Source organism: Pseudophryne corroboree, chromosome 4, assembly GCF_028390025.1.
Source record: "Pseudophryne corroboree isolate aPseCor3 chromosome 4, aPseCor3.hap2, whole genome shotgun sequence".
NCBI lineage: Eukaryota > Metazoa > Chordata > Amphibia > Anura > Myobatrachidae > Pseudophryne > Pseudophryne corroboree.
The window spans coordinates 595,956,017-595,972,088 of NC_086447.1; the positions used below are offsets into that span (position 1 = coordinate 595,956,017).

The 16,072-nt window shown below is 44.2% G+C and overlaps 1 protein-coding gene across 1 annotated transcript in view; it reads right to left on the bottom strand.

The window, feature by feature from the left end:
- The window catches only part of SFT2D1 (SFT2 domain containing 1), a 205,686-nt gene that overhangs the window by 19,201 nt on the left and 170,413 nt on the right, over positions 1–16,072 (bottom strand). The window contains exons 6-7 of the mRNA XM_063917549.1: positions 13,106–13,141; positions 10,761–10,819 (exon numbers count right to left, since the gene is read on the bottom strand). Of these exons, the coding sequence (XP_063773619.1) occupies positions 10,761–10,819; positions 13,106–13,141 (95 nt within the window). The remainder of the gene's footprint in view (positions 1–10,760; positions 10,820–13,105; positions 13,142–16,072) is intronic.

Genomic DNA, 16,072 nt, shown 5'->3' on the forward strand with positions numbered 1-16,072 from the left:
TCCAAAAGAAACACTTAATAAAGTGGATCTTAAATGGTTGACCGCTAAAGTTCTCTTTCTACTGGCCATGGTGTCAGCTAGAAGAGTGTCAGATTTAGGGGCATTGTTAGGTCGTCCTCCATTTCTGATCTTTTATCCAGATAGAGCGGTTCTCAGAACTAAATCTGGGTATCTTCCCAAGGTGGTGTCTGAATTTCACCTTAACGAAGAAATTACAGCGGTTAACACAGTAACGTCAGGACGGAGCTCGGTGGGACGACAGGTTACCCCGTGATTGCAAAGAACGTCTGGTAGCTAAAGCCAGATAAAGGGGGATTACCTACACGGCAAAACGCTGGTGTCCTGGAGGCCCGGTGAGATCTAAAAGTTTATAACCGAACTGTAATTGCCTATTACTGCCTGCAAACCGGAAAGATTTTTAGATGTTCTTAATAGTGGATTATAAATAAAATTTTAATTTTCTTTGGATCTGGAGAGACTGGATTGTGCATTTGTGGAATCCAAACATAAAGTGTTTGGTGTTTATAACTGTGAGACTTTACTTACGGGAGTTTCCTTTGGAGGACAGTGTGGAATTTCAATATATTGTGTCTGGAAATTATATACAAAATAAGAAGTACCAGGCCTGATATAATAGAATTATTTTAATGAATCTGTCCCATGGAAAGTTCCCTGGTGTTATAATGTGGAGCTGATTTCAACGGCGCTGTGAAAATTTTCAAAGGTTTTTTTCTGTGTGAAGAAATTGTAGTCCTGGCTTTCCAGGAACCGGGCCTTTCTGTGGGAGATGCATTGCTGGATGTGGTCCGTGCCTTAAGGATCTATGTGGATCGTACCAGTTGCATCAGAAAGACAGATTCTCTCTTCAATCTCTACAGATTTCACAAGAGAGGATGGCCTCTGGTAAGCAGACACTGGCGAGGTGGCTTTCAGATAACTATTTCAGAAGCATATTCTCACGCTGATCTCCCTGTTCCGGCTAATGTCTCTGCTCACTCTACTCATAAGGTAGGTCCATCAAGGGCAGCACAACGTGGTGCTTCAGCAGAACAGATACGTAAGGCAACCACATGGTCTTCCATTAACACATTCATTAGACATTATGCCGTGGATACCTTTGCCTCTCAGGACGCTGAATTCGGGCAAAGGATTCTCCTGCCAAATCAGGAGTGTCTCCACGACTAAACTGCTTTGGGAAATCCCAATGTTATCCTGTGGATAACCTGTGGGCCCTGCTGGAGAAATGTACGTTATGGTAAGAACTTACCATTGATAACGATATTTCTTCTAAGTCCACAGGTTCCACAGGGATCCCACCCTGACGCTCCTGATTTGAGGATCCTTTTACTCACTAACCTCTCTTCTTGTACGGAAGGGTGTGCATGTGTGTTCTTCTAGCCTGAGTAGGGCTATCTATGATGCTCCTTCCTTGAGCTTTGGGAAAACTGAATTGTCTGAGCCAGGAGGCGGGGCTATATGGACAGGCACGTTGCATGCTGGGAGGCCGAAAAGCTTTGACCGATTGGTGCAATTCCACTGTTTCTTAATCATATCCCAATGTTATCCTGTGGACTTAGGAGAAATACGGTTATCAACGGTAAGTTCTTACCATAACGTATATATATATATATATATATATATATATATATATATATATATATATATATATATATATATATATATTTATATTATTTTTTTATTTGGTTTAAATCAGCCAACCTTGCTGCAAAGTATTTTGCTTTCAAATATCAGTTTCTATAGAGCTTCACTACCCACACAAAAATGAAAGCTACCAGGATGTTTTTGGATAGTGGCAGGAAACTGGAAAACGTGGATAAAACCACACAATCAATGGGAGGAATGTACATCAACGTTGCTTGGTTTGGAAAAGATTTGAGGAAGCATTGCAGAACACTATACCACTGTGTTGAGTAGTGTTTAAGTCACTTTTTTTTTTTTTTACAAAATATAGTGTTATTATATTTTCAGCAGTTTACATAAAAAATCCACCAATGCTTTGGCACTTAGGGTTTATATGAAAATATATTTCTTCAGAAACTTAAGGCTTTGGCCTTCTCCTCTCCAAAGGAGTAACGCAATAATGTGCATACAGAGAAAGTAACATAACAGTAATGAGAAATCTGGGTATACCCAGTGGTCGAAGTGGGAGTATGGAAAAATAAGAATTTACTCATCGGTAATTCTATTTCTCGTAGTCCGTAGTGGATGCTGGGGACTCCGTAAGGACCATGGGGAATAGACGGGCTCCGCAGGAGACTGGGCACTCTATAAGAAAGATTTGGTACTATCTGGTGTGCACTGGCTCCTCCCTCTATGCCCCTCCTCCAGACCTCAGTTAGGATACTGTGCCCGGAAGAGCTGACACAATAAGGAAGGATTTTGAATCCCGGGTAAGACTCATACCAGCCACACCAATCACACCGTATAACTCGTGATATTATACCCAGTTAACAGTATGAAATATAACTGAGCCTCTCAACAGATGGCTCAACAATAACCCTTTAGTTAGGCAATAACTATATACAAGTATTGCAGACAATCCGCACTTGGGATGGGCGCCCAGCATCCACTACGGACTACGAGAAATAGAATTACCGGTGAGTAAATTCTTATTTTCTCTGACGTCCTAGTGGATGCTGGGGACTCCGTAAGGACCATGGGGATTATACCAAAGCTCCCAAACGGGCGGGAGAGTGCGGATGACTCTGCAGCACCGAATGAGAGAACTCAAGGTCCTCCTCAGCCAGGGTATCAAATTTGTAGAATTTAGCAAACGTGTTTGCCCCTGACCAAGTTGCAGCTCGGCAAAGATGTAAAGCAGAGACCCCTCGGGCAGCCGCCCAAGATGAGCCCACCTTCCTCGTGGAATGGGCTTTCACTGATTTAGGATGCGGCAATCCAGCCGCAGAATGCGCCAGCTGAATTGTGCTACAAATCCAGCGAGCAATAGTCTGCTTAGAAGCAGGAGCACCTATTTTGTTGGGTGCATACAGGATAAAAAGCAAGTCAGTTTTCCTGACTCCAGCCGTCCTGGAAACATAAATTTTCAAGGCCCTGACTACGTCCAGTAACTTGGAATCCTCCAAGTCCCTAGTAGCCGCAGGCACCACAATAGGTTGGTTCAAGTGAAAAGCTGATACCACCTTAGGGAGAAACTGGGGACGAGTCCTCAATTCTGCCCTATCCATATGGAAAATCAGATAAGGGCTTTTACATGACAAAGCCGCCAATTCTGACACACGCCTGGCCGAAGCCAAGGCCAATAACATGACCACTTTCCACGTGAGATATTTCAGATCCACAGTTTTAAGTGGTTCAAACCAATGTGATTTTAGGAAACTCAACACCACATTGAGATCCCAAGGTGCCACAGGAGGCACAAAAGGGGGCTGAATATGCAGCACTCCCTTTACAAAAGTCTGAACTTCAGGCAGTGAAGCCAGTTCTTTCTGGAAGAAAATCGACAGAGCCGAAATCTGGACCTTAATGGAACCCAATTTTAGGCCCATAGTCACTCCCGACTGTAGGAAGTGCAGAAAACGACCCAGCTGAAATTCCTCTGTAGGGGCCTTCCTGGCCTCACACCACGCAACATATTTTCGCCAAATACGGTGATAATGGTTTGCGGTTACTTCTTTCCTGGCTTTTATCAGCGTAGGAATGACTTCCTCCGGAATGCCCTTTTCCTTTAGGATCCGGAATTCAACCGCCATGCGGTCAAACGCAGCCGCGGTAAGTCTTGGAACAGACAGGGCCCCTGCTGTAGCAGATCCTGTCTGAGCGGTAGAGGCCATGGGTCCTCCGATATCATTTCTTGAAGTTCTGGGTACCAAGCTCTTCTTGGCCAATCCGGAACCACGAGTAGCGTTCTTACTCCTCGCCTTCTTATTATTCTCAGTACCTTTGGTATGAGAGGCAGAGGAGGGAACACATAAACCGACTGGTACACCCACGGTGTCACTAGAGCGTCCACAGCTATCGCCTGAGGGTCCCTTGACCTGGCGCAATATCTCTTTAGCTTTTTGTTGAGGCGGGACGCCATCATGTCCACCTGTGGCCTTTCCCAACGGTTTACCAACAGTAGGAAGACTTCTGGATGAAGTCCCCACTCTCCCGGGTGTAGGTCGTGTCTGCTGAGGAAGTCTGCTTCCCAGTTGTCCACTCCCGGAATGAACACTGCTGACAGTGCTAGTACGTGATTTTCCGCCCATCGGAGAATCCTTGTGGCTTCTGCCATCGCCATCCTGCTTCTTGTGCCGCCCTGTCGGTTTACATGGGCGACTGCCGTGATGTTGTCTGATTGGATCAGAACCGGTTGGTTTTGAAGCAGGGGCCTTGCCTGACTTAGGGCATTGTAAATGGCCCTCAGTTCCAGAATATTTATGTGTAGGGACGACTCCTGACTTGACCAAAGTCCCTGGAAATTTCTTCCCTGTGTGACTGCGCCCCAGCCTCGAAGGCTGGCATCCGTGGTCACCAGGACCCAGTCCTGTATGCCGAATCTGCGGCCCTCTAGAAGATGAGCACTCTGCAGCCACCACAGTAGAGACACCCTGGTCCTTGGAGACAGGGTTATCAGTTGATGCATCTGAAGATGCGATCCAGACCACTTGTCCAAGAGGTCCCAATGGAAGGTCCTTGCATGGAACCTGCCGAATGGAATTGCTTCGTATGAAGCCCCCATTTTTCCCAGGACTCGTGTGCAGTGATGCACTGATACCCGTTTTGGTTTTAGGAGGTCTCTGACTAGAGATGACAGCTCCTTGGCTTTCTCCTGCGGGAGAAACACTTTTTTCTGTTCTGTGTCCAGAATCATCCCCAGGAACAGTAAGCGTGTGGAAGGAACCAGTTGTGACTTTGGAATGTTTAGAATCCAGCCATGCTGTTGTAGCACTTCCCGAGATAGTGCTACTCCGACCAGTAACTGCTCCCTGGACCTCGCCTTTATTAGGAGATCGTCCAAGTACGGGATAATTAAAACTCCCTTTTTTCAAAGGAGTATCATCCTTTCTGCCATTACCTTGGTAAACACCCTCGGTGCCGTGGACAGTCCAAACGGTAGTGTCTGGAATTGGTAATGGCAATCCTGTACCACAAATCTGAGGTACTCCTGGTGAGGAAGGTAAATGGGGACATGCAGGTAAGCATCCTTGATGTCCAGGGATACCATGTAATCCCCAACGTCCAGGCTTGCAATAACCGCCCTGAGCGATTCCATCTTGAACTTTAATCTTTTTATGTATGTGTTCAAGGATTTCAAATTTAAAATGGGTCTCACCGAACCGTCCGGTTTCGGTACCACAAACAGTGTGGAATAGTAACCCCGTCCTTGAAGTAGGGGCACCTTGACTATCACCTGCTGGGAATACAGCTTGTGAATTGCCTCTAGCACAGCCTCCCTGCCCGAGGGAGTTGTCGGTAAGGCCGATTTGAGGAAACGCCGGGGGGGAGGCGCCTCGAATTCCAGCTTGTACCCCTGAGATACTACTTGAAGGATCCAGGGTTCCACCCGTGAGTGAACCCACTGATCGCTGAAATTTTTGAGGCGGCCCCCCACCGTACCTGGCCCGGCCTGTGGAGCCCCACCGTCATGAGGCGGATTTGGAAGAAGCGAGGGAGGACTTTTGTTCCTGGGAACCTGCTGTGTGTTGCAGCTTTTTTCCCCTTCCTCTGCCTCTAGACAGAAAGGACCCGCCTTTTCCCCGCCTGTTTTTCTGGGGTCGAAAGGACTGTACCTGATAATACGGCGCTTTCTTAGGCTGTGAGGGGACATGGGGCAAAAATGCTGACTTCCCAGCTGTTGCTGTGGAAACAAGGTCTGAGAGACCATCCCCGAATAACTCCTCACCCTTATAAGGCAAAACTTCCATGTGCCTTTTAGAATCTGCATCTCCTGTCCACTGCCGAGTCCATAAGCCTCTCCTAGCAGAAATGGACAATGCACTTATTCTAGATGCCAGCCGGCAGATCTCCCTCTGTGCATCTCTCATGTATAAGACAACGTCCTTTATATGTTCTATGGTTAGCAAAATAGAGTCCCTGTCGAGGGAATCAATGTTGTCTAACAGGGTATCAGACCATGCTGCAGCAGCACTGCACATCCACGCTGAAGCAATAGCTGGTCTCAGTATAACACCAGTGTGTGTGTATATATAGACTTTAGGATAGCATCCTGCTTTCTATCAGCAGGTTCCTTTAGGGCGGCCGTATCCGGAGACGGTAGTGCCACCTTTTTAGACAAACGTGTGAGCGCTTTATCCACCCTAGGGGGAGTTTCCCAACGTGACCTATCCTCTGGCGAGAAAGGGAACGTCATTAATAATTTTTTTGAAATCACCAATTTTTTATCGGGGAAAGCCCGCGCTTCTTCACACACTTCATTTAATTCTTCAGATGGGGGAAAAACTATTGGTAGTTTTTTCTCCCCAAACATAATACCCTTTTTTGAGGTACCTGGGTTTATATCAGAAATGTGTAATACCTCTTTCATTGCCTCAATCATGCAACGAATGGCCCTAGTGGACATTAAATTTGACTCATCGTCGTCGACACTGGTATCAGTATCCGTGTCGACATCGGTGTCTGCCATCTGAGGTAGTGGGCGTTTCAGAGCCCCTGATGGCCTTTGAATTGTCTGGGCAGGCACGAGCTGAGAAGCCGGCTGTCCCGCATTTGGCATGTCGTCAAATTTTTTATGTAAGGAGTCGACACTTGCACGTAATTCCTTCCATAAGTCCATCCACTCAGGTGTCTGCCCCGCAGGGGGTGACATCGCATTTATAGGCATCTGCTCCGCCTCCACATAAGCCTCCTCATCAAACATGTCGACACAGCCGTACCGACACACCGCACACACACAGGGAATGCTCTTAAAGGAGACAGGACCCCACAAAAGCCCTTTGGGGAGACAGAGAGAGAGTATGCCAGCACACACCAGAGCGCTATATAATGCAGGGACTAACTGAATTATGTCCCCTTGTAGCTGCTATAAGTTATACTGCGCCTAAATTTAGTGCCCCCCCTCTCTTTTTTACCCTTTCTGTAGTGTAGACTGCAGGGGAGAGTCAGGGAGCTTCCTTCCAGCGGAACTGTGAGGGAAAAATGGCGCCAGTGTGCTGAGGGAGATGGCTCCGCCCCTTTTTCGGCTGACTTTTCTCCCGCTTTTTTCTGGATTCTGGCAGGGGTAATTACCACATATATAGCCTCTGGGGCTATATATTGTGGTTATTTTGCCAGCCAAGGTGTTTTTATTGCTGCTCAGGGCGCCCCCCCCCAGCGCCCTGCACCCTCAGTGACCGGAGTGTGAAGTGTGTATGAGGAGCAATGGCGCACAGCTGCAGTGCTGTGCGCTACCTTGGTGAAGACTGAAGTCTTCTGCCGCCGATTTTCCGGACCATCTTCATGCTTCTGGCTCTGTAAGGGGGACGGCGGCGCGGCTCCGGGAACGAACACCAAGGACGGGTCCTGCGGTCGATCCCTCTGGAGCTAATGGTGTCCAGTAGCCTAAGAAGCCCAAGCTAGCTGCAAGCAGGTAGGTTCGCTTCTTCTCCCCTTAGTCCCTCGTTGCAGTGAGCCTGTTGCCAGCAGGTCTCACTGTAAAATAAAAAACCTAACATATACTTTCTTTCTAGGAGCTCAGGAGAGCCCCAAGTGTGCATCCAGCTCGGCCGGGCACAGAAATCTGTCTGGAGGAGGGGCATAGAGGGAGGAGCCAGTGCACACCAGATAGTACCAAATCTTTCTTATAGAGTGCCCAGTCTCCTGCGGAGCCCGTCTATTCCCCATGGTCCTTACGGAGTCCCCAGCATCCACTAGGACGTCAGAGAAATGTAATAGAATGGCTGGAAATATGGGGTACACCTAGAGCCCCTGAAACTTTAGGGATTTTGATAATTTAAAATCAATTTTAGATACTTTTTTTAAAACTATATAGTATAAAAGAAACATATAAAATGATGGTATCCAACCTGTGTTCCTTACCACCCTTGTGCACATCATTCTCTTCCCCATACAGTATATGGTTTTTTCAGCTTTCCTTAATGTCTCACATGTCACCCCTGCTCCTCTTACTTTCTCATTCTCTTACTTACCCCCTGCACCTATCATACCTTGTCATTCTTTAGCCCTTCTTTCACTCCCTCCTTCCATCTGACACCCATGCACCTCACTCCCTAATTCCACCTGTCACCCATGCACCTCACTCCCTCCTTCCATCCGACACCCATGCACCTCACTCCCTAATTCCACCTGTCACCCATGCACCTCACTCCCTCCTTCCATCTGTCAAGCATGCAACTCACTCTCTCCTTCCATCTGTCACCCATGCACCTCACTCCCTAATTCCACCTGTCACCCATGCACCTCACTCCCTCCTTCCATCCGACACCCATGCACCTCACTCCCTAATTCCACCTGTCACTCATGCACCTCACTCCCTCTTTCCATCTGTCACCCATGCACCTCACTCCCTAATTCCACCTGTCACCCATGCACCTCACTCCCTCTTTCCATCTGTCATGCATGCACTTCCCTCCCTCCTTCCATCCGACATCCATGCACCTCACTCCCTAATTCCATCTGTCACCCATTCACCTCACTCCCTATTTTATCTGGGGCTACAGCCTGCACATAAAGAACAGTCACTGGCGGAACAGAAACAAGGCGCACGGTTAAGCCATGGATGCAGCATCTAGGATACACACTATATGGGGTACTTGACACACGCACACACACACACATGAAAATCCTGAATACACAACACATAGCACCTGAAACTCTGTGTGGTAGTGTGTAATGGGTGTGCAAAATGCAAAAGAAGTATCTGCAAAATAGCAGGCAGGCAAGGAATGGAGCAGGTGACGCATCCTGGCAGACTGTGTCTGGATCTCTTCCACAAAGTAAAGTTTATGGACCACCACCAGGCGCAAATCTGCGGGACATGTAATAAGACCCCCTCACCTTCCTCGCTAAAATGGCCATACTTTCGTAGTTGCACAGAGTGAGGATGGGGTCCCAGGCAAGTCCGGGCAGCGGCAGGTCAGTGTGGGTTGGTGCCTGCAGACCTCAAGCTGGCTCTCCCTCTCTCACTGTGTCCTTCAATCAGAAGGCAGAAGGAGGTGGTCTGTATGCAGCAGACGCTCAGTCCAGAAATTAATGTACTGAGCGCAGAGCTGCAAATAGTCTGCACAACTGGGAGTCAGATTCACAGCTGTGCAGGAAAAATGCTGTGCCCAGTACTCGAAGAGGCTGTATGCCATATTGCCCCACTTTGAGCACTGGGTATACTGGTATGGTGCGTTTAATATGAAGTTCTAGGATTCACAAAACCACCAAGATGCAGCTGCAGTAGGGATGTTGCGTGTTTATTTTCATAAAGTAATTCCTGCTCCACTGAAGGGACAAAGGGTTCCAATATAAGGCCCTGTAAATGATGCTGTCAGCCACAAATCAATACAAAAAAAATATGGATAATAACCAGCGTTCACACACAGTGTAGAAATTAAGCCAAAAATATTCTTATTACAGTGGAGAATCCATTTAAAACAAACAGTATTAGAAGTCATTGAACATAAAGTACTGACTGGTAATATTCAAATAAACTGAACCAAAACACATATTTAGATTAATATTTTGAATACATTGATACAAACATTGTAACAGTTTGTCAGGCAGTACACTTGCTGGCCATACATGCTACAATTACCTGGCCGTTCCAGGAATATCGATCGGATCGTCCAGCATGTCTCTCCAATTCAATAATTGGTGTCATGTTGGCCGCATGTACAGTGTATGCCATTCCAGAACGGGGAAATGTTTCTTCCCTGGAGGAGGAGTACCGCTATCATGGCCAATATACTGTGACAGATCTCACAGTGCATGCATGTGATATCTGCCATGTCAGATAAAATACATGTCGGTCTGACAGGAATTGTATCTGCCTGTGTATGCCCAGCATCACAGGGTTTAAAAAAATAAATATTTAAGATACAGTTTGTTAGACTTACATTTTTTTTTTAAAAGCCATTGCCATAGCATACACAGACTGCGTGAAACAAATGCATCTAATAAATTATATGCAAGGGTCTGATTCTTAGGCATCCTCATGGCATATACACTACTTATAATGGTATGGCAGTCTGGGTCTAATTCAAGGTTGATTGCAAAACAATATTTAACTCTAATGGGTAAAACCAAGTGCAGTGCAGGTGGGGCAGATACAACATGTGCAGAGAGAGTTAGATTTGTGTGGCATAAATTGTTTCTGTGCAGGGTAAATACTGGCTGCTTTATTTTTACACTGCAATTTAGATTTCAGTTTGAACACACCCCACCCAAATCTAACTAACTCTCTCTGTACATGTTATATCTGCCCCACCTGCAGTGCATATGGTTTTGGCCATTAGAGGAAAAATTTGTTTTGTAATCAACCTTGAATTATGCCCTCTGAACACACACCCATTACATTACCATGAAGCAGATCTATTGCATGTGTTTGCAAAGTAGCTGACCAGTAAACTCCCAGAAACGCCCATTTCAGGGAAAGCGAGAACCAGCCATGCACAGAACCTCCGCCAAGGTGCGTATGCATGGTGCTGTGCATGCAGTTTGTTGAAAAGTGCCAGATGCATCCGCTTTTGGACTTGCATGCGACTCAGAATAAGACCCCAAGTATACATATTTCACTGCATTGTTGGTACAGTAAAAAACATTGAGCAGGAAATGTAATGAAAGATGCTTACCAGGTCAATGCCAGGGATTGCAGAATGCAAAATAGAATTGCCAGGCCTTTCTTTTGCCACTATAGGAGAAAAAAAAAAAAAAGGATTAACTTTTGAACCCATTGTGCTTAATTTAAAGTAATTTCAACTATTGTCAGAAAAAATAAGTACTCGTGTCAAGGCCCCCAACACATGGCAATATGGCCATTGTTAACTTTGTCTTTACAGGTGTTTGTAGACTTGACATGGCTATTTTGACTGATTCAATTAAGCGCCATTAGTGTGATCATATGATGACTGAATAAACAGGCAAATGCAGTCATTGTCACACTGAATTACCACCAATTTCAACTTCTGATGGATCATGATAGAATGTCTCTTTAGGTACATACATATTGTTTGTCAGATTAGTTGTCAAAAGTATATTAGAATGCTGTCACACAAAAACAGCTTCCATAGCTGGCTTATTATTAACTGATCACTTCAAATTTGTGAAATCACTCTCCGTCTTCTCTTTACATATAGTAGGTACAGATGTGTCCTCATACATCTTGCCTCAGTACACCACATAGCAGGAGATGCCTGGCGTGAGTGAGATGACAGGTCCCATGCAACTCTGTTAGAGTCGGGTGTCTTTTTTGATGAAAAAAGATGTGAATAGTATGCACAAGCAGACTCCACTGATTAAAATTATATGTGGCATGCCTATATTCTCTGTGTGTCTGCGGCTGTATCAGCATAAGAAATGGTACATCACAGTGTTTTATAGGAATTTGTATGCAGATACAGCCAGTTACACACACAACATTGGCATGCCACATAGCATTATAATCAGCATAAACTGCTTATGTCCCCTGTTCGCATCGTTTTGCAAACAAGAGACATATTAATGGAAAATTCGCACATAAAAAAAGCTTGGCGCTATTGAGTCACACCATGGGCTGTTTAACATGCAGGGAGACTGGATGTAAGTGAACACATCTGTAGCTGGGGTGCATAATTGGTGTCAAATGCTTTTCTTTCCAGTGGATTCTTTACATTAAATTTAAATAAAGGTATGGTTTCAAAAATACATATAAATAAAATCCTTAACTCATAACACAGAAGCATTAAAGGTACATTTAAGATGTCTCACTGTTTTCTGTGATTCTTACTTTCTCATGGAGAAAATGATATGCTTCTATAGTTGCTTTCACCTTTCCTCACATAACTTTGGCCCCCATTTATCAAGCCTTAGAGAGTGATAAATTGCACAGTGATAAAGTACCAGCCTATCACCTCCTAACTGCTATGTTACAGGCTGTGGGACAGATGTATTAACTTGGAGAAGGAATAAGGAAGTGATAAACCAGTGATAAGTGCAAAAGTGATAACCGCACCAGCCAGTCAGCTCCAATATGCAAATTGACAGTTAGGAGCTGACTGGCTGGTGCGTTTATCACCTTGCAGTTACCATTGGTTTATCACTTCCTTATGCCTTCTCCAGGTTAATACATCTGCTGTGTTTGAAAACTGACAGTTAGGAGCTGACTGGTTGGTACTTTATTACTGTGCTACAGTATTTATCATTCTCCAAGGATTGATAAATCTGGGCCATATCTGTACACTTGCCAAGTTACACTATAGAAGAGCTCCAACAATCAAACGATTGGCTCTGCAGTGACTGTATTTGGAAGAACTAAACACTGCAAAAGCAAGGTAAGAGAAAACAAAGAACTCTGTCCCCACTCAGTATTCTCAAAATCTTCAAATATACGACTTAATCATACATGTAATGGTTTTACTATGTGGAATAATAGTTTACATGCCGTGTTTTGGAAGTTAAACCTACCCTGAACTACAGTATAGATGTCAAATTGTACCTACAGCTATAAAGCCCAATATCAAGATATATTTTACCCTCTGAGAAAAAGTACTGTTTACCTTATGGAAATATGGAGGGTAGTGTCCCACTGGTTAAAATATATAAAGAGTCATCAAACCCCCTTTTCTCAACTGCTCCTAGATGATCTCCACACTGACATCTGTGCTAAAACTTCTACAATAAATGGTACTTCCTTAAACTCCTCTAAAACCTTACAAGGGCGCTGACTGTCTCAGGGGCATTCTGCACTAGGTACAGCTCTCTAGCGATGCTTGTCTAAATCTTCACTGGATGCTTCAAATTCTGTAAAAATACTTAATTTAGAAAAAAAAAAGTCCAAGCATACTGTATATATCCAATCTCTTTAAAAAAAAAAAAAGCATTTTGGTAAAATAGTCATTCAATTAAATTTGCACCACCGAAGATTGAAAAGATTCTTTCATCCTGTGTGGCCACTACTTACACTGTAATACTGTACAACCTACCTGTATATCTGACTTACCCAAAAAACAGCACATAAGGTACAAATTAGACAGAGCTGTTCAGAAAAAGAAAATAAGAGATTTAACAGCCAAACAGAACAGATAAGTCAAGTATTTATAGTATTTGCTGTACTTACTGGGCTCGCTTATTGAGCCCAATGGATATATATATATATATATATATATATATATATATATATACACACACACACACACACACACACACACACACACACACACACACACACACAGTGAGGTTGCACTCTCATCTTCACAAGAATTACCAACAACTGGGGTGTCCACCAAATACCAAGGTATCATATCATAGACAAAGTTCCAATGGGGCACTCTCCAGTCTTTAACAAGATACATTTTATTCACAACATTATACTCAGCTTCTCAACTTATCATCTCCTCAAACGTTTTTGGCCCACACCGGGCCTTCATTAGGAGGCACAGCATAATGATACAGTAATAGCAAACATATATTCCTCTGTCTGATCCAGCAGCAAAAAAATGGATCAGAATCAGTATAATGTTGTGAATAAAATGTATCTGGTTAAAGACTGGAGATTGCCCCCGCATAGGTAAAGGAAACGCTACACCTTCAGGAAATACCTCCTGATAGACGAGGTACAATGGTACAAATACAAAAATTGGAAATGCAAATCCAAGGGAGCTTTACTTTCTCTGGTATGTTCAAGACTCAAATCTCCTAACTTATCATTAGTTAGTCACTATTATATACATTTAAAAAAATGTATTGATAAAATAGACAAGGAATATATACTGTTTCAGATAGTCTATGACGAAGTCACATAAAAATATTCTCCATTCATACAACAATTCCTATTGATATTGTTCAATCGAGACAGTTGCAATTTCTTGCAAATATTCTTCTCTGAAGTTTAACAAAATCGCTGATAATAATCCAACGCATTTCATCCACAGGACTTCATCAGGAGTTAACAATCAAAATTCTGCATAAAGGGTGTTCATCACAGAAACTCCTCAATATAGCAGTAAGGAGTGTCTGGCGTGCAGAGAAGCACTGCCACAGCAATACGCATTGTTTTTAATTGTATGGTTTTTGCAGATGAAGTTATAGGCCCTACACACTGGCCGACATCACTGCACGATATGAACAATCTCGTTCATTAATGAATGAGATAACGTTAATATCGTGCAGTGTGGAGGCACCAGCGATGAACGATGTGCAGCCCCGCGCTCGTTCATGGCTGGTGCCCCGTCGGCTGTGCATGCAGGCCAATATGGACGATCTCGTCCATATTTGCCTGCAGTTCTATGGAGCCATGTGATGGGGGGAGTGAAGTAACTTCACTCCCCCCCGTCACTGCCCCCCCGCGCGCGCCGGGTCGCCCAATCGGCCGTATCCGCCGTCGGGCAGCTCGGCGTTGGATCGGCCAATGTGTAGGGCCCATTATACTGATAATCAATTTGGGGGACTTTTATCTAACATCTTCACAATGTTCAATCTGCTATATTGAGGAGTTTCTATAATGAACACCCTTGAGGATTTTGATTGTGGACCCCTGATAACAAATGACTGTGCTTATATGGATAATTGAATGATTGTATTCCAACAACTAACCACCTGCCTACTTTGACCGGAACGAATTGAATTACTAATCTCACATGCTGATCAGTGCTAAACAATTGGACACACTAATCGCAAGACTCTAATCTAAATTGTTATGAATAAACTGCGACAGCTAACACAAAGAATTGGCGGCATACGTGAAATTAAGAGGATGCATACCATTAGTGCCCGTATTTAATTGTATGATCATTGCTGTTTTGTTTTTTATTTTAAGTGTTTGTTTTTAATGATCAATGATTAATTGTAATTGAACACTGGCCGTGTGTATGTAGGTTTATATATGTCTTTGCATACATTATTAAATAATATTTTTAAATATATTTTGATACGACAGCGCTTCAAGTATTTGTGAAATTATGACTTTTCCTGGAGCCACTGTGAAAGTAAAGTTCTATTTGATACTAAGCTACTGTGAAAATTTTAAATTTGAACCTTAAACCCTGGTCTAGACCATCTACAGAAAGGAAAAAATACGAAGCAAGCGAAAATGGGAGGCAGAAATGCGCTAGGGTTTGCACCAACCAATGTTTTTATTTTCAAGCACTATGATAGATAGCCACAGTAGCCGACTTACATAACTTATTTATGGTCTGAACCACCAACTATGAGAATTCTCTAAATTTCAAATTCTGGGTCTCAGGTGCTTCACCGTCAAAGTCAGACGTGTAAAATCTGAATGTATTCCTTCTGGTGCGCCGGAGCACAAAAGGCAACATGGAGACTGGTGAAAACCAGAACCCCACCTGAAAATACCATGTGGCTGTAAAAGCATCAACCAAATCTGCTTAAGGTTTCCTGGACCGCTCCCCATATTACTAAATCTCCTTGTTCAACCTGGAGGAGAGGTCAGTGTTTAGAGAGCCCCATCTTTTACCAATCAATTCAAACACTTGCTGCAGGAGCTCCCACACTGTGCCGAATTAAGAAGTTGGTCTACCATTTGTCCACCCCTAGGATGAAAATAGCTGAAATGAGTAGAACAAACCTCCCTGTCCACTTCATGATGCAAGAGATCTCCACCATGGCTTGATGAATCCTGCTTCTGCCTTGCTGCTTGCCATTCTCTGACTAGATAACCCTGTAGGAATCCCTGAGTCAGCACATTGAAGACTGCCCACAATTGTGAAACAATAACAAAGAGGGAAGACTGCTCTGAGGACCAACAGCACTGAACTGAAAATCCATAGTAACTGCCCTCAAGCCCGAGGGGCTGACATATGTTATGACCAGGGTCCAGTCCCAAACTGAGAACTACCTTGTTGTGGACAGATGAAGCTTGTGAAGCCACCAAAGGGAATGTTGTGTCCAAAGGTACAACCATAAGAACTAATTGTCCAATCTTGTATCTAGTCTGGACCAACAGTGT